Here is an 18,716-nt window from a genome sequence, read left to right on the forward strand (position 1 = left end):
ATTTGTCGATACAAGGATTTCGTGTAAGCGAGGCACGCGGTCTGAAAGGTGTCAGTCAGAATGCTGTATGGCACATGGCACATGGTGTGTGGTGCGTATCACCTCCCACATGGCGATTCTGGCACAGTAAATATGTAAATGAATGCGCACGGTTCGATTCTGGACGACAGAAGGTCCGAGAGCAGCGAGAGTAGACAGGTATGCAAGCAGGCAGGTAGGTATTACACAGATCTCGTCGTTCTCCTGGTCTCGATAGGCGTTTGCATCTATATATATATTCCTGTATCTCGAGTGCCCATGCTACACCCCCAAAGCTTTCCCGTGCCGGTTGCCAGCTACAGTACCTGGACGGCCCAGCATGCTTCCACTCCCCCGATGCGTATTGGTCCGAGGAATGAACATCTCGACGATGAAGGATATATGCGAATCAACACACTCGAGACATGGATGTTCAGGGCGAGAGCGAAGTTTCTGGTTTATCACTCTTCTTTAGGGAATTTATATAATCTTCTTCTATATCCCCTCGACTCAGTTTCCTATGGCACTCCATTCATTGCTGCACATCCGCAACTGCAACTCCAATCGTCTTGTCCGCTTGGCCGTAGTATAGGAACCACTTGCCCCTGAATTGTACGAGGCCTTCAGCGAAAACAACCAGGTCGACTTGTCCGGATTCCTCTTCCGGCGTGCTAGGCACCATGAACGGCGTCTCGAGGCGAGCAAGCGGTCGATCCGTGGCTGGTCGACGATGATTAGAATGGGGTGCAAAAAGTACCGACTGATCTTCTGGATCAGGATGGCGGAAATGCTTTCGCGCATGATTCTGGTTGTCATTGTCATTGTCATTGTTGTGTGCGGGTCGCAACGACGCGGACGGGTCAAGTAGCATCTGGCCCACCGAGTACTGTGTTGGCCGGTAGCCAGCCTCGCCGGTGGTCATGCCGTTGTAGATCTGAAACGTCGTGTTAGAAAGGCAAATGTTCCAACCGAGCTGAATGATCTCGGGGCTCCCAGGAGGGATATGTATGCGAGCAAAGGGAAAAGACAGTCATCGCCATTGAAACGTACCAGCAACCAACGTCCGTCGCGAGTCTTGATCGGCGCGGGACCAGGCTCGATCAGTCCGTTCTCCCACGGATTCATGGGTGTAGCAAACGGCTCGGACGATGTGCTCCAATTGACCAAGTCCGACGATGTGCTGTGGTAGAAGACGCTGTCGCCAAAATACATATGATATAACCCGTCAGAAGTCTGTTCGGTGATTATGGCACCGCCTGGGACACAGCAGAGTCAGCAAGACATCTCATTCTCCCATAGGAGGGCAACAACCCTGGGACGTACTTTTCGTATGATCGAATCTCGACACACGAGTCCCGTTGTCCGCGACATGCACATTGTCGCTCCCTTGGAATAGAGGTGGAACCTTGGTCCAGTGCAGCAGATCATCGCTCGTGGCTATGCAGAGACGGGGCACGTTCAAGTCATACGCCGTATAAGTCAGGTAGAAGGTCCCGTTGACGCGGACGATGCGAGGGTCCTCTGTTCCACCACCAGCTTCCCATGGCAAGGTGGCGTACAGGACTGGCTCGTTCAGGCGAGTGAAGTTGTAGCCGTCCACAGACCAGGCGAGGCCTATTGAAGACGTCTTGCTGGCGTTCTGAGCCCGGTAGAGTAGAAAGATGGTTTCATTCAGCACGATCGCCGCGGGATTGTAGACGTAAGCCGACTCCCAATCATGGGCAGGGTTGGGGGTCAAGACGGGATTGTGGTGGTATTTGCGGAAGGGAAGGATCGGGAATATAGGAGCAATGTAGTTGGGGTCGCCTTCCGGAGTCGATTTGCTGATGTTGAAGGGTAGGGTGTCTGCTGATGGGACGTGAGAAGATGATATAATGTGAAAACAGACAAAAAGGACAACAGAAGTCCAATCTGACAGTCGCATCATATCGGCTGGGGTAGGTCTTTATCATGAAGGAGAGTAAGTGGTGGTAGGTTAGATGGAGAGCTGATGGTCCGGAAGTTTGTGGTTTCAATGGACGGTAAGGGCGGGATTAATATATGGCTGGGAGGGTGACAAGCTCAGACATAATCAGCCGAGGGTCTCAGGGATTGACGATGGCTGCAATGCCCTAGATGGACTCTGATGATGAATGGCCATCCTATGAACGGTCAACAGTCCATGCCCTGTCACTCCTCTCTACAGTTTGCGCATCCATGACCAAAGCAGAGAAAAGAGAAAATGATTGTGGTTGAGGCTGAGGCTGAGGTTGATATTGAATTAATTAGAGATATTATGCCTACTGATGAGATAGATCAGAGTTATTATGATTAGTTGTACGAGGCTCGATCTTGTGCTGTTACAATTGGCCAACCAGGAAGCTGGGTTAACTAACTGTTTATGGCTTAACCCTGCCACTAGTACTGGAATCGCGTCGCTCCTTCCACGACTTGACTTATCACCAACCTACACTATACAGAGATATTTCAATTGCGTCCTTTTTGGACTGGCAATGTCAAGCACATCATTGTCTGCCCATCCGCTCAATGCAGACAGTTTCCCGCGTTTCGCCTGCTTCTGTGAGGTATGATGTCGCAGGGGATGACATCTCTGGCCGCCTCACGAGGCGGCTTCCTGTATCTTCAGTGCCTACCTCATGAAGCTGGAATCGATATAGGAAATGGACCAGCTTTTTCCCATTCGTGTCCATACATTTTGAGGGACTTTGACAATTGAAGCGATTGGTTTGTCTCCCATTTGGTTTCGAGCACATTCATCATCTAGGGTTCGCACACCGAATATAATCCCGACACAGCTATATGATAAAAGAGACACAGTTTCATCATATGGACTTTGATCAAGTACATCGCTGGACTTCTCAGGCCGGCATGAGTTCAGTCTGATCGTCGTATATCTTGCAAGGTGCAGCGAGAGGGTAACATCAACAAAATCAATATTCTTCCATATCCACAGGCTGCCTTCTTGGCAGCTCCAGGTCTTGAACCCATTGCCTCCCACGGCGACCCGAAATCTCAACCTACTTGGCCTCGTGTACCTTTTCAGACACGTCAGCCAAGTGGTCATCGCTGTCACGTTGCAGACGATCAAGACCAAGCTCGGCATTGATTTGGGTCATACGTTCCTGGTCTGCAGCAGCAATACCGCTCGAGCCAAAAATGAGATCCATCTCCTCAAGTGTTAGCTGTTTGGTCTCGGGAACTGCCGTGAAGTTAGCACTGCAGCATGAAGTGACCGAATCGAGGCACCTACCAAAGAACCAAACGAATCCAGCTCCGATGGTAATCAACAAGCCGAAAAGAATAAACGTGCCGTATCTGATCCCTGTGATCATGTCTGGAGTAACCTGTCCCACGATGAAGTTGTTCATCCAGTTGGAGGAGGCTCCCAGAGCGATACCGTAAGGACGGGCCGACATGGGCCAAACTTCCGCAACGACGATCCATGCGCTGCAAAACTCTGTTAGCGTTTGTGGCAATCAATGCAATGGGTACTCACCAAGGTCCCCACGACCAGCCAAAGTGAATTACGAACAGCCACACTAAGGATTGAGGTTAGCAAGGTACGACAAAAGGGGGTTGCCCTGGGACTCACCCATGGCAATTGCAGCCCAGCCCGCTCCTTTGTGAGTTGGCCATTGGTGCTCGTTCCTAGCAAAAATTATGGCGATGATGAAGTGGCATAGACCCATTCCAAGGGCACCCAATGCCAAAGCCGGACGTCTGCCAATTCTGTCGATGTATAAGATTGCTGGAATGGTGGCGAGAAACATGGCAATGCCAACTACGCCTGTCGCTAGGAGCGAGGTGGTATTGGACGACAAACCAAGAGCGCCAAAGATCTGAACAGGTAAGCGTTTTCCCTCAATAGATTGAACGGGTGTCCCTTACCTGCGGAGCATAGTACAGGACTGCATTGATTCCAGTCCACTGTTGGAAGAACATGGTCACTGTTGCCACGATAACACGGCGGAACATTGGCATGGTTTTGAAAAGAGAGCCAATGGCCACAAACTGCAACTTGACAATATTCCACGGCGTCAATTCGGCAAGATGAGGAAAGTGTGCCTCAACGGTTCTCTTCTCGAAAATTGACTGGGCCTTGATCTCGAGGAACTCAAGCTCAATCAGTTCGTGCTCAACAGGCATTGATCTGAGTGTGGCCAACGTCTTGCGTGCTTCTTGTCCTCGACCATGGTGGACAAGCCATCGCGGAGTGAACGGCATAAAGATCATTCCTACCAACAAGACCAAAGCAGGGAACAGCTGAAGAGCCAGAGGTACGAGCCATGCTGCTTCAGACTGACCTGCCCCGGTGCCTCCGATATAGTTGGTACCATAGTCCTGACTTGTGGTTAGCCCGAGCACTTTATCCCTCGCACCGTTCTGCTTACAATCCAAAAGCTGACCATAATTCCGAACTCGATCGCGAATTGTTGTATGCCAATGAGCAGTCCTCGCGTCTCGGGTGGCGAGCATTCTGCAACGTACATGGGTACGATCATCGACAATGATCCAACGCCCATACCAACCTGATCGCGTTAGGGTCAAACTCATCTTTTCTCAAGATGTTGTTTCTTCTCACTTACCACGAAGCGACCCCCGAGGATACCCGAAGGACCAGTCGTTGAAGCTGTGCATTGAACAATGACGCCGATGATGAAGATGCAAGTGTTGACTATGATCGCATATTTTCTCGAGATGAGTTCCGCGAGGAAACCAGAGTACAAGGTACCGGTCCACGCGCCTAACTCCAGAATGGAAGTGAGCCAACCCTTCTTGGTCGTATTGACGGTGTACTCTCCCATGTGGTTGTTGAAGGAGGTCATGGTCCTATTTCGAGCAGTGCGTCAGCCATGCAATCTCGGTGAGAAAGCGAGGTTCTCTGCTGCTAAAGAGATCTATTTCCACTGAGGAGCCTTGGGAACAGCTATGGGAACCACTTACAGAACACCACTGAAAACACCCTGATTGTAGCCATAAAGGAGGCCACCGATGCAAGCAAAACATGCGATGCCAAAGACCCGGATGTTCCTGATCAAGGCTTGCGGGCCTGCCTTGCCAGCCAACTCCAGACGGTGCTGAAGGGCAGCATTGGTGAATTGCGAGGGTTTCCTTGCGGTTCCAACCATATTGAGCGAGGTTTGAAGGACAAAAATCGACGACACTACTTTATCTCGCAGGAGTGAAACTCACTCCCAGGTCATGATGTGGAGGCCGGACGGTGTCGACGTTGTATACTTGGGTGCCTGCTCAGGACCCTTTACCGCTGGTCATCTATCTCTTCAGGCTAATACAATACTTCAGACACCTCACGGCATGGATGACAACTCCGGAATCAAGGGTCATCAGGAGGGTCTAGAAAAAGGCATTGGAGACAAAACATTCATCCCCGTCAGATGGTCAATCAGCCGAGACTATAGGCATCGATGGATGTATTGGATTTGCTTCGCTAGGTAAGCACCAACAAGCATTTGGAGGATCGGCACATGGCTTCTGTGTAGGGCAAGACGCAAGAAGCCCATCGTGGACCAAAGAGCGGCGGTATCTGGTCAAGATTGGTCAGTATCAGCAAGCGTCGAGATTCCCCGCGCAGCCAACAGGTGTCGTTTGTCGGTATCGTATGGCTGGTCAGTGCCGAGTTGCGTCTCGGGTGGCCGCCGCCGCTGGTCTACCAGTCATCGATCGGCCAGACGGAAGACATGTCGAAGTGCCGACGAATATTCCATGGACCTCGACCAAGGTTGATTCTGTCTGGCGAGCGTTTCTCGCCTGAATCAAGGTGCGATTGAGTGATTGACCAGGAGAGGCTGATGATGCCCCATATCCTCCGCACCATGTGCAGGCATACAAACGCGCACCCCATGATACGATATCGCCTCCACCTCCGCATTTCGAGGGATATTAGCCTAATAACCCTAGAGGTTAGGCCAACGTCGTCCCTGATTTTGGGGGAGGAGTTGTTGGTCACCTTTTATCCATTGCCAGATGCAGTATTGAATGCTACATCGGCTGTCATCTCAACTCCCATGCCCTAGTTACACCCGCAACTTGTATGGCCGTGGCAACCGCAAAGGGTTGATGGTCAATGAAACATGTGGCCGCCTGGTGCCGGACATCCGCCCAGTTTCCGCATTACGGAGTCTCTAAAGAACGCTGTGCGATATTGGGGCCGACGGCCTACAGGACGGCGGTGTTGGCCGAACCAAATTCAGCGCCAATTCTGACGAGTTCGTATGCATCGTTGTCCTGCAGGAAAGACATACAGAATACTCTCGCCGGACTAGGCCACAAATGGCTGCTCATTACTTTCACGACGAGGGCCGCATACTCGCTTCCTCCAGAGGCGGAACGCAATGACGTTCCCCTGGCGCTTCAAGCTAAAGCTGCTGCCGGCAATTGACCAGTGGATGATCGTCAATGCGAAGGCTGTTCTGCATGAAGAGAGACGAAAATCTTCCCGCCGCAATGCTTCCTCCTTGGCCTAGTCAATGGACAAGTTTTTTCGAAGCGGAGCATGAGCGAAGGTAAGTCAGAAGGGGGGTAAATATCTCCTGTCAGATTTATGATGAAGATAAAAAGAAGTTTCACGTCCCCGTCTTCTCTCTGCCGATGAGACCGTTGCCTCATTCCTACGCAAGCTTCTTGAATCATGGTAGCATTCGCGCTGGGTTTCGTTGCGGTGCTTGTTGTTCCAGCAGTGGCGGATTTGTTTCCTGATTGTATCAACGGTCCTCTTGTGAACAACACCGTTTGCGACACGACTGCTTTAGTGGAAGACAGAGCAAAGGGGCTGGTGGGCGCTCTGACGGTTGATGAGAAGTTCAATCTTACAGGGAACACATCACCTGGAGTTCCGCGACTAGGGCTCTACAGCTATCAATGGTGGCGTGGGTAGTCCCACTCGGTGGGATGTCTCGAGAAGTACTGACTAGAAGCAGAGGAAGCATTACATGGTGTGGCGAGTTCCCCTGGAGTCAACTTCAGTACTTCAGGAAATTTCTCACATGCGACCTCATTCCCGCAGCCCATTTTAATGAGTGCGGCTTTTGATGATGCATTGATCCGGTCAGTGGCCACCGTTGTGAGTACGGAAGCAAGGGCTTTCAACAATGTGAACCGAAGTGGCTTGGATTATTGGACTCCGAACATTAATCCTTACAAGTGAGTGCCGGAGTGGTAGCAACCCTAAAGGACGACACAGTCTAACATCACTTTACAGAGATCCACGATGGGGCAGAGGTCAAGAAACTCCAGGAGAGGATACATTCCATCTCAAGTCCTACGTCGCTTCCTTGATTGACGGCTTGCAAGGGGGTATCGACCCTCCGATCAAGAAGGTGGTAGCTACTTGCAAGCACTTTGTGGCATATGACCTGGAAGACTGGGAGACGGCTGACCGGTACAACTTCGACGCCATCGTCTCTACCCAAGATCTGGCAGAGTACTACATGCAGCCATTTCAAACGTGTGCCCGCGATGCACGTGTCGGGTGGGTGTGAACTACCCACAGATCTAAAGGGCGCAGCTGACAGAAGGATAGGTCTATCATGTGTTCATACAACGCAATGAATGGAGCCCCTACTTGTGCGGACCCGTACATTCTTCAGACTATTCTGAGAGAGCATTGGAATTGGACTGGGGATGGGCAATACGTGACTTCGGACTGCGATGCCATTCAGAACATCTACGCGCCTCACTACTATGCACCGACGAGAGAGCAAGCGGTGGCCGACGCTCTCACCGCTGGCACTGACCTTAATTGCGTGGGGTTTACTCCTGCTGTTAACGAACGGCGAATGGATTTGCTAACATTAGACCTAACAGGGCACATATTACCAAACACATCTCCCGGCAGCTTTTGCTGAGGGCTTGTTTGATGAAACCGTCATCGATCAAGCCATCATCCGGCTCTACTCAGCGCTCATCAAACTGGGATACTTTGACCCTGCATCAGCCACCCCGTACCGCTCCCTTAGCTGGTCGGACGTGTCCACGCCAGCAGCAGAAGCGTTGGCACTCAAGGCGGCGGAAGAAGGCATCGTGCTCATCAAGAACGATGGTCTTCTCCCGCTTACCCTACCATCCGACACCAACACGACAATCGCCATCTTGGGCGGCTGGGCCAATGCCACGACCACCATGCAGGGCAATTACTTCGGAATAGCCCCATACCTTCATTCGCCGCTGTACGCACTGCAGCAGCTACCGCACGTGAATACCATTTACGGCGGTGGATTCGGTGTGCCCACTACCGACGGGTGGGATGAGCTGCTGGGAGCAGCTGGTGAGGCTGACCTTATCATTGTCGCGGATGGAATCAGCACCAGTGACGAGTCCGAAAGTAATGACCGATACACTATAGATTGGCCACCGGCATCGATCGACTTGATCAACCAGTTCGCGTCGTTGGCCAAACCGGTCGTGGTTCTGCAGATGGGCGATCAGCTCGACAATACTCCATTATTGACCAACCCTAATATCTCGGCTATCGTGTGGGGAGGCTATCCAGGCATGTCGGGAGGCGACGCGCTCATCAACGTGCTTACAGGCAAAGTTGCACCCGCGGGTCGTCTGCCTGTGACACAGTATCCGGCCGACTACGTCGATCAGGTGGCGATGACAGATATGAGTCTCCGGCCGAACACCAGCTCAGGAAACCCTGGCCGCACGTACAAATGGTACGACGGCGCGGTTCTCCCATTTGGCTATGGGCTGCATTATACCAACTTTAGCGTCTCTGTTGCGGCAGACCAAAGCCAAAACCAGGGCTTTAGGGGCCAGAACCAGACCCGATCTCCGTCTAGCAGCTCATATGACATCTCCTCACTCGTCTCCAGCTGCGACCGCTCGACATACGCATACCTCGACTTATGTCCCTTCGAGTCGTTCAACGTAACGGTGACCAACACCGGCAGTGTTCCATCGGATTTCGTGGCCCTGGGCTTCATAAGCGGTACTTACGGACCTCAACCCTATCCGATCAAACAACTTGTGGCGTATGAGCGCCTGTTCAAGGTCTCAGGTGGCGCTTCAGCCACAGCTTCTCTGAACCTTACCCTGGGTGGTTTGGCAAGACACGACGAGGCCGGTAATGCAGTCTTGTATGCCGGCGACTATGGCTTGTTGGTCGACGTGCCTACGCAGGCGATGGTGAACTTTACGTTGACTGGAAGTCAAATGGTGTTGGATGAGTGGCCACAACGGCCGGCGATGGGCTGATTGACTTAGAAAGGCTATCATACTATCATCTGAGAGTATGATTGTACACAGATACAAGACTTGTGAGGATGATGATAGGCGATGCTTGAAGCTTGAAGTGAAGACAGAAAAGGGGCCGGTGCAGTTGAGGAAGTGGATGTTGAGATACGGTTCCTAGAGACCGCGATACAAAAGACTTCCAGCCACCTTTCATAGTGCTGGGAGTCAAAAAGCAAGAACATGATTCCCATGATTATATCTGTAGTCTCTAGGGATACAAGACCCGATGCTCATACAGGGAATATATACAGCCTTGCACGTGATGGCCTTGGCCTCCGACCGCTTACTCATCAGTGACGCGCTCATCATGCCGACGTCAATCCATTGATTCCATTCTCCTCAGACGAGAGCCGGCTGTATGTATTTCACTCTGCATTGTCGGAAAACAACACACGCAGTCTGATACATTAAGGCGCCCTTACTACCAACTGACTAACCCTGAAGATATCCATTGGGTCTGGATTCCGGACACTGCATCTCAGGCCGAACCCAAGCTTATCCTCGGCGTCATGGGCCTATTCAAGTCCCTCAAGGGCAAACTGGATGTGGGGACTGACACTACCAATCCAGACCGAGTCTCTGAGTACAGCAAATCTGGGGAGACCCAGCACCAGCACCAACACCAATACCAACACCAGGGCCAATCTCAACATCTACAAACCCAAGGCTACAATCCGATCCCACACTTACCACCTTCCGACGAACAGTATGAACCGCCGCCCGGCCCACCCCCGTCTCACCTCCCTGCTGCTGGCGCTACGGACAGCGAGACATTCCTTCCACCACCCGGTCCACCACCTTCAGCATACCAGAAAGAGCAAGTCAGCGAGGATCCTCATCCTCATTCCAATTCCAACCCACCCCCGTACCACGACTGGACGGTGGTTCCAGACACGGCACTTCTCCCACCCCCGCCACCCCTGCCGGAGGACTACAGCCCGACGAACAATGCGAGCTACGACTCCGCGGCGCGCGCGCACGAGTGGTGCGCCGCACATCCAGTGTACACGCCCTCACGGCCGGCAGCTCATATCCACGCGCTTTCGACTCGGGGGGAGATCGCTCTGGAAACACCATCGAGGCCACTGTTGGGCCGAGGGTTCACGTTGCAGCCATTATCGGTTCCAAACCCGACATCGACACATATAAGAGCATCCAAGCTCCGACAACCGCAGCCACCACAATCTAGTTCGCTTTCTTCTTCTCTTCCTTCTTCCTCTACATGGCTCCTCCGCACCACACCAACCCAACAAGATGCAATCATCACGTCCAATGTCCCATTATACTTCGCGGCGGCGGACAACCCGCTCCTCACGGGCCGGCAGAGGACCATCTACTTCGAGATCGTGGTGCAGAAGATCGCAAACGACAATTCTGGCGTGGCGATCGGCTTCGCTGCGAAACCGTACCCGCCGTGGCGTCTGCCCGGTTGGCATCGCGCTAGTATCGGCGTGCATGGCGACGATGGGCGGCGGTACGTCAACGATTCATGGGGAGGGAGGGCGTTCGTGGATGCTTTCCAGAACGGCGAGACGATCGGTGTTGGGATGACGTTTTGGACCAGTCCGGCGGCTGTTGGGAATGCTGCTGCAGCTGGTATTGTTCCAGCATACAGTAGTGTCAACAGCAACAGCAAGAACATTAATCCTGGAACCGGCAACCGCTATGGCAAAGTCAAGACCACTGCGTTCATCACTAGACAGGGCCGCACGGATCCTCGGTGGAGCTGGGAAATCGACGAAGAGCGTGACGAGCGAGACGAAGGTGTGGATGGACTCATGGGTGAGGGCGACCTGTATGCCGCAGTTGGAGTGTTTGGAGGTGTCGAGGTGGAAATCAAGTTTGGTGCTGGGTTGATGTGGACGCCGGAAGGATGAGGGACCTAAGTGCTCAAGGGTCAAGTACCCAAGAGTCAAGTACCCAAGAGTCAAGTACTGAGAGAGGGCAAGAGGCTGTAGGGAGTTAACACGCCTCCCTAGAGTGAGGACGGTTTGGGTCTTTAGGCATTTCAGCTCCATTAGATGAACAACATAACCCTTTTCTTTCTTTTTGAAAGAGGGAACGAACTAAAATCATCAAGTACCAGATACTCTAGTATCTCTTTACTAATATCTCCTTCTTGTCGGGATCTTAACCTGTAATACCTCATAACCACCAAGTAGATTTCTTGTATTAACGAGTCAACGCTATATAGAGACACGATCCAATGTCTTAGCTTACTGAGACCAGTGAAGAAAGAAAACAAAAACAAAAAACTTTTTCCACAAACCCCTCGTACGGGGGTTGTGGGAAGTATAAACCCTATTCGGAGGGTTTATTCCGAGACGTTCGCATTTTTCGCTGGCTGGCGTCAACCCGGGTTCGCAGGATTGGAAGGTGGGCGGTTCGAGGTTCGAATCGAGGTCTTGACGCCTTCTAACCCGGTGTTAGTTTGAAACCCAGACAAGACCTAGATTGTCGATTGTGTCGAGGAAAGTCGGGCCAATATCTCTGCGAGCGAGATCCGAGTGGGAATCGAACTCGAGCATTTGTGCGGTCAAATGGGTCGCCCAGTTTACTGACTCGGCTATACTGGGGGTCTTTGCGTTATTGGAGGTACTTTTCTGGGGATTTGATTCTTATGTTGTGTGGTGTGTTGTGCAGTGAAGTCTAGAGGGCACCAGAGGGTTAAAATTTAAGTGAAGTTGGGGTGAGACTCAGGAATGAATTGCGGTGATTGAGATCCATGGTATGGAGCATGGATGATAGATGATGGACTGGGTGTCGTGAAGGCATAGCGAGCAGTAGTATCTCTATGCGTAGTACTAGAAATATCTTGTGAGACTTGGTGAGGTCTTGCAAACAACTTACAAGTGCCTCTCACGCTATGGACTGTTCACTGTATATGGATGTTAGACCTATGATTGGGCTGTGAAATCTTATCATGTATATTGAGTAGATGCTATCGGAGGTTGTTTGCACCTACGGTCTATCGGATTCCTGCTGGAGACGCAGAGGAAGGTTCAATGATATCTGATCAATCATGCCGTTACTGACGGACAATTGAATGAGAGTAGGAGCTGGTCGAACTGTAGTTACTTCGCGCCTTGAATGATTGATCAACGCGAGGGCATTGTTGTCTCAACGAGGATCGTACGTCGAAAGTCATGTCAAGCTGCTCAACCATTCCCTCTTGGTTTCATCATCGACGAAATGGAAGGACGAGTCGCGTGGCAGGGGCCCCTGAGAATGCAGGAACCAAGTGATGGGAGCGTCACAGCGCAAGTTTCCTACCCTCTTGCACCTTTCATAACATGTGTTCCAGTGCGAGGAGCACCGAGTACTTTGCCCACCGCAATGTTGAAATGTGTAGTTCCTAGTAGCCCTGCAAGACTTCTGTCGGAGCCGTCTTTTCTGTGACTCGAGATGATCAACCGGTGGGAAGAGCTTTTTTGACTGTTGGCAACAACGCAGTCCTTGCGGTTGACTCGTTCTTGACGGAGACCGACCTAGACCGAGAGCCATTGATGCTTTCTAGAGATGGAAAGCATCACAAACATAGCGGGGTTCCTTAGTTGGAAGGACATCAGATCAAACTTCATCAAGGAGATTTTGAAAAGGTGAAATGGGGTTATAGATCCGACGGACAGGCAGACATCCATCCCAGTTTGCGACCTGCGACAATCAACTCGTTGTGGCTAGGTTAGCAGGCGACGCACTTAACAATGAACTGTATCATGGTGTATCATGGACCATTGGATTGTACCACAGCCTTGGGGACCCGCAGTTATCTCACCGACCGTTCGTATTTGACGTCAGGCGCGATGAAATGGAATGGCGGTGAAGGCGGCGTGGGGGATCCGTTGACAGCCACATGCAGGAACACGAAGTTTTGCGTGCATGAACCAGAGTTCGTAGATCCCTCAGATCATCATTATAAGGCTGGCCAGTAGTGGTTGATAGAAATAAGATTCTGTCCCAAAACGTAAAGACAGAAAAATATAGTTCTGGCGGTGGCTTACAGTGCAGTGAAGGACTCGAACATACGAATTTATTACAAGGGAGGTCGAAACAAGACCTCGACGTTCACGTCAATACCAAGATATCGGCTTAGTAAGGTGCAGTTGGACTCGAAGCCTCACGTGACGAGCCCTATTTTTTTTATCAGCTGCATCATTTCGTCCATTTCTGTCTAACGGCTCTACCACTCCTGAAGACCAGCAGGATGGCTGTATCCGTGTCTGGGACCTTGGGGGCCATGATCTGGTCGGCGGACTGTCGCAGATCATTCAGGAACCAACCTACACCCCACGTTTCTGGACTTGTTTAGGGTGTTTGGGTAGCAATCTCCAGCGCCATGCACATCAGTCGCGCTGGCTTCGCGGGGAAGTATAGCCCTGGTTTCCGGCGACTGTCAAGTTGCTACATCTTCATTCGCAGGCTGTTGACGACATGAGTGCCAGACCACGGACGACTGCACGACAGGACTACATGTATATTGCGTTGGAGCATCCAGCATCGAGCTCACGCTCCCTCTCCTTCCTCTATCCCATGGACACGTCAAGTCTGACCCCGCTCGCCCGCCGCGAAAGCATGAAAAAGGTAGAACGAGCAAGACGGGTGACGCTGATCTTCATAAACCGGCGCGAACGACCGTCCTTCCATACTCTGTCCATAGTGCAGTCCCCATCGCAGTCCATATACGTGAGGGATTAATATCATACATTGGGCATAGCATTCAGCGGTCGAAGCCGTCAGCCTCGACACCCTATCTATTGGTGCGACCAAGAGAACAGTATAGCGCCCGCTGATGAAGCAGGCGCCCGGTCAAGAGATGGCATACTCATTTGTATAAGATGTCCAACGTACTGTGTAGCAGCTGGTCAGCTATCGTCTAGCATACCTTAGAATACTGTCAACCCTGGGTCTTCTATTGGGGCGATGGATTTGCCGCGGTTAAAGTCTTTGGGTGTTTCTTGTCCGCGGGCAAGATCACGGCATTTGATTTCTGGGACCTTTCGAACGTTGTCTGGTGGATGAAAGCGAGACAGACTGTATGTAGAGCCATTGTTTGCGAAGGCCCTCTCCAACTACTCTTCGTCACAGTGGTACTTACCTAGTCTTCCACAGAGATCCCAACGAGATTCTTCCTAAGCAAGTGGGCTCAGAAGATTGAACCTCGATCCAAGGACTGATCCTGGGTCAAAATCAGTCTGTGGTAGATCGCCGCTGCGACAATGACTGGTCTTGACTGCTATGCGATCCAGGGTACACTCTGCTTGTGTATTCCTAGGCGAATTTCAAGGTGGTTTTTGAACACAGTATCTTGCTCATGGTTGGCATGGCATATGCTCACTCCATGCCATCTGGCACGGCAACTCGGCTTGTCGCCATGCAGCCATGGAATCCATAGACATGTGCGGGCAAGCTTCTCTCAAGAAGAAAGCTGAAGCATCTCCCGCGATGAGCCGGATTAAAGGGTAATGCACCAGTGCTGCAGAAGGATGGACGCGATGTTCGTCGTCAGGACCATCAGGACCACCATGGTTGATCGGCTGCCGTCGCTGTGGGGTTTCATAGCACCATCAGCGACCTAGCTACACGCCACCACGCACTTATGCAGCAGGACCCTGTGCACCTAAGAGGACAGGGATTTGCCTGGTCGTGGGCATCGTGATGTCGGGCTCTCGGCCAGCGCGGGCCCTTCGCGGTCTCCTAAGCCCTTCGCTTTGGAGCTGTTCGTCCTCGACATGAAAATCTTATCATGCTCCGGCTAAAGTAGACAGGAGCCAGAGGGTTGCTGGTACGTGACGAGGTTGACAACAACATTGCAGTCCATCTACCAGCATAAACATTGCCGATAGTCTATGGTTAATGGTGGCATGATTGACCCAGTGCACTCAAGCAGAGTTTGCTGCTGTTTTGTGAGGGCATGCTCGTCTTGGCCCCTCTGCTGGCCCCGAGCCGAGCATTCTGCGCCTGCCATGTCGGCGTGCCTGAGGGTTTCCGTGTCGTTTTCGTAGCTGGTGGAGGCCGGTCGATAGAGCTACGTACTTGGCCGTGGACATGCTCCAAGCGGCTTCGCGACCATTGTGTGACACAGCATATCAATTCCAACCCCGGCTGTCAAGGTCATTTTTATGCGGGCTATTCAAACATTTTACCCGCCAATAATGTCCCACCCTGCCCCTGGGTTGAGAAACGCGTAACAGGCGATTCGCAGGGCTGCCTTACGGTGCTGATCGGTGGCTTGAAACTATGACCGGTAAACTGTCTGGTGAAAGTTGTCCACAACATGTGAACAAATATCTTCTTGCCTGCTGACTGCGAGTGAAGAAAATTGTGCCGTCCAGGTACGACTCTGTCGGGTCAGTCTCGGTGCACATGGTAGGCAAGGCACTGAGTTAAATCTTGAGCACCGGGCCTCGTGCAATGACAAGAGAAGGAATCGTCCAACAGCAGAATTACCCCATAATAGAAGCCTGTCTTTGCGGCTGAAGCCCAGAGGCGATGCCCGTGAGGACAAGGATTAGCCATGATACCACAATTAAGAACGACTTTCCCTATCCACCAAGCCGTGCTGGTGAGATAGCCCCTGCGGGTGAATCCGTGCTGATTCGCATCACGCATTGCGCCATCTGGGGCAGGGGCGGGTCGAGGAATGCACAGACCTGATGTGGATGCACCGCTCCATTCTGGGCTGAACCCTTGCTAGTTGAGATGCAGCGATCATGATGAACATTGAAGACCGAGGACTGTTGGCCGGGGTCAGTTCGAGACGGCATGGCCGGTCGACCGATTATGTTCCTTGATCCAGAAGGCGTTGAACTGTATCCTGGTCGTTTTGACAATGAACAGACTGACCCTGCCTCCGTTTGACACTCTCCAAATAGGTCGTCTCAGCACTGAGAGCATGAATAAGACCCTGGAGGGGGCTATTATTTTTGATGCATTTACAAGCCCTCCTATGAGAGTCCTCGGGAGCATACCCCTCCTTTAAACTCGAGTGTGCATCTCATTTGTCGACCTAGATCAGGAGGACGGGATTGGAGGAGAGACGGGCGACCAAGCGAAATGAAGAGAGCTCGCAAAGAGTGTGGGGCTGGTGGGCGAGAAGCAGCGCAGTGGTGACTGCGATGCACTGCACACTTCTTTTGCCGTAGGTTCGCCGACATCACCTGCGTTGCGCGCTTTAAAGCGAGTCGAGTCTAGTGTTTAGGCTTGCAGCAGTGCTCTGTAATGGAGTAGTATCGTGGTATGTATTGATAGGCGACAGAGGGTTGTAAAGCTAGCGGCGAATAAGCGTGAGAAGAAGACAACAGTGGTGGAGATGATTGTCTTCGTGACGGCGGCAGGAAGATGGATATGACCGGCAGGAGAGTCGTGTCGAGAAAACTGAGCTGTTGAGCACGAGAACAAATGTCGAGGCCTGATAGAAGTCTAAAAGCTGTCAATATTCGGTCATATGTCGCTTGATCCCCAGGATTTTCCCGTCTCTGACGCTGACGGCCGAGGCAAGCTCTCGTTGTTTATAACGCTGGGACGGATGGAGACGGCTTGAGATCAAGTGTAGTCGACGAATCCGCGATCGGAGTTCTATTCAGAGTCGGTCATGTTTTATCCCTGAGATATCCTTCTGGGCGAAATGCATTTCCATCACGCCAGGGTGCACCCTGGCAGCACCTGCATGACACGCCCGCCACTGGCCGCAACGCTGCCATCTGACGTTTGGGATGATGTGTTTGGTCTTGACCGGCACCTCCGGTTGGAGTTTTCTTGATAATGCTCGAGGCTTTTGCTAACTCATCGAACCACCTCGACTTCTCTTCCCGCCACAAATTGAACAAGAAGAATCAGGACGTAGCGGCGCTCAAGGTGCAGTCTTTTGTTTGATGAGAAGAGCTGATCACGTCGCTGGTAGGGAGAAGTCGTGGTTAGGCGAGAAGGCTTTCAAACGTTAGACAAGTAAAATGTAAAAGGACAAACGGGGTGGTTCGATCAGCCACCAGACCTAGTTGGTAGCGTGCTCGCCTTCGCGGCCGTGCCATGCTTGACTAGTACCTGGTCTCTTAAGCCTTGTCAGTCATGTCTGGCCAACCCTGCCATTGAGAAAAGGGAGCGACAGCAGACTAAGTTAGTCAGGTCGCGTGCATAATAGAAAGGATGAAATGAGAACACGGCTTCAACGGGTCGAGAGGCCAAGGTCAGATGAGAGGGAGGGATCACCACATACCAGCAGTCTCGCCACAGCTTGACTGGAGTACGGAGAGTCTTCAAAGCAGAAACGGAGGGAATAGACGGGTGGTGGAGGATTGAAGATGATCCAGTTTGGATGGAGCAGTTTCCCTGGGGCATTTGGTGGAGGCACATCTAAGGCACATTAGACCTAACGTAAGAAGGTGCGCAGGCGAGGTACCTAGGTACCTGAATACCTGGTAGGTTATTACCTACCTTACAGAGGTGATGAGTGCTCGATACAGGCATACACGCCAGCATGCAGACAGTCAAAGTACCGTTCATGAGCTCCCTACCTTAAGCACTGTAGTTACATTCCTCTGCACACATGTGGCCATCTTCAACTGCGCCTACAGAGACGACCTAGGGACCTGCCTAGGTCTCGTTTGTCTCCATCGGGATAGTAGTTCGTCCCTCAAGATGTACCTCAGAACCCCTCCATCCATCAACCGCCTAGGTGTCTATCTGTATCCACTCGTTTCGCTTTCAAACCCCAATCTCACTCACACATCAACCCACCATCACAGAGTGTTAATTACATGGCGGCAGGCATGGCATGCACATCAGCCCCGTTCCATCAATCGCTATACCACTCCTGCTTCGTCCTCCGTGTCCAATCCTACAAGGACCTTCGCGCTATTACGATGGTATTAGTTTTACCACACCTTGTCGAGGGCACCCTCCCACTTGCTACCCCTCACACCCTCAACGACTCGTTCGCGTTGTCTATCGGCGCAGGCGCAGGCGCCCTAACGCCAACAACTTCCACAAGCCTGCATCGAGAGACCCTCTTCTTTCCAATCATGTCATGACCTCGTTCAATCTGCTCGAAGGAACCACATGTAGTTTGACATTTGACGCCCTCATCACAAGCCCGCCTCAAGATTCTGGGGGCCTTCGAGCCCAAACCACCTCATGCAAAGCTGCGAACTACTACGAACTCGCCCACGCCAGGCCTCATGCCGGCCAGCGTCACTTGCACATTCACTTCTGTGTCCTAGCCTCTCGATCTTCCCCATATTTCTATGATCGAGCACCTCGACCTTCACGGTTTGTTTCTTCCTTCTGTCCTGCGTTGCTCTCCTCCATGTCCTCCTTTACATGTTTCCTCTCTGTCTTCGTTGTCCCGCGCTTTTCGGGTTGTCCTGAGTGGTTTCACCACTCTTACAGTCGTTATCCCCATCTCCCGAGTCTCTGTCGCCAAATAGACTGACCTGTCCGCGCCC

The 18,716-nt window shown here is 51.9% G+C and overlaps 4 protein-coding genes across 4 annotated transcripts; 2 read left to right on the forward strand and 2 right to left on the reverse strand.

The window, feature by feature from the left end:
* Nucleotides 1-550: 550 nt before the first annotated feature.
* A1O1_07031 (uncharacterized protein) lies at nucleotides 551-1,945 on the reverse strand (the record flags this gene model as incomplete). Its single annotated transcript, XM_007727904.1, has 3 exons — nucleotides 551-952; nucleotides 1,069-1,274; nucleotides 1,342-1,945. The coding sequence occupies 3 exons, from the start codon at nucleotides 1,943-1,945 to the stop codon at nucleotides 551-553; spliced, it is 1,212 nt and encodes a 403-aa protein (XP_007726094.1).
* A 1,090-nt stretch (nucleotides 1,946-3,035) lies between these two features.
* A1O1_07032 (uncharacterized protein) lies at nucleotides 3,036-5,147 on the reverse strand (the record flags this gene model as incomplete). Its single annotated transcript, XM_007727905.1, has 8 exons — nucleotides 3,036-3,217; nucleotides 3,269-3,465; nucleotides 3,515-3,557; nucleotides 3,611-3,857; nucleotides 3,907-4,359; nucleotides 4,410-4,547; nucleotides 4,605-4,848; nucleotides 4,963-5,147. The coding sequence occupies 8 exons, from the start codon at nucleotides 5,145-5,147 to the stop codon at nucleotides 3,036-3,038; spliced, it is 1,689 nt and encodes a 562-aa protein (XP_007726095.1).
* A 1,520-nt stretch (nucleotides 5,148-6,667) lies between these two features.
* A1O1_07033 (uncharacterized protein) lies at nucleotides 6,668-9,237 on the forward strand (the record flags this gene model as incomplete). The annotated part of the gene is made up of 5 exons (XM_007727906.1): nucleotides 6,668-6,905; nucleotides 6,957-7,179; nucleotides 7,238-7,507; nucleotides 7,559-7,781; nucleotides 7,843-9,237. 5 exons carry the CDS (start codon nucleotides 6,668-6,670, stop codon nucleotides 9,235-9,237), a joined length of 2,349 nt encoding a protein of 782 aa, XP_007726096.1.
* Nucleotides 9,238-9,785: 548 nt separating this feature from the next.
* Nucleotides 9,786-11,153, forward strand: A1O1_07034 (uncharacterized protein; the record flags this gene model as incomplete). The annotated part of the gene is made up of 1 exon (XM_007727907.1): nucleotides 9,786-11,153. One exon carries the CDS (start codon nucleotides 9,786-9,788, stop codon nucleotides 11,151-11,153), a length of 1,368 nt encoding a protein of 455 aa, XP_007726097.1.
* Nucleotides 11,154-18,716: the final 7,563 nt, after the last annotated feature.

Source organism: Capronia coronata, assembly GCF_000585585.1.
Source record: "Capronia coronata CBS 617.96 chromosome Unknown acBCG-supercont1.6, whole genome shotgun sequence".
Lineage (NCBI taxonomy): Eukaryota > Fungi > Ascomycota > Eurotiomycetes > Chaetothyriales > Herpotrichiellaceae > Capronia > Capronia coronata.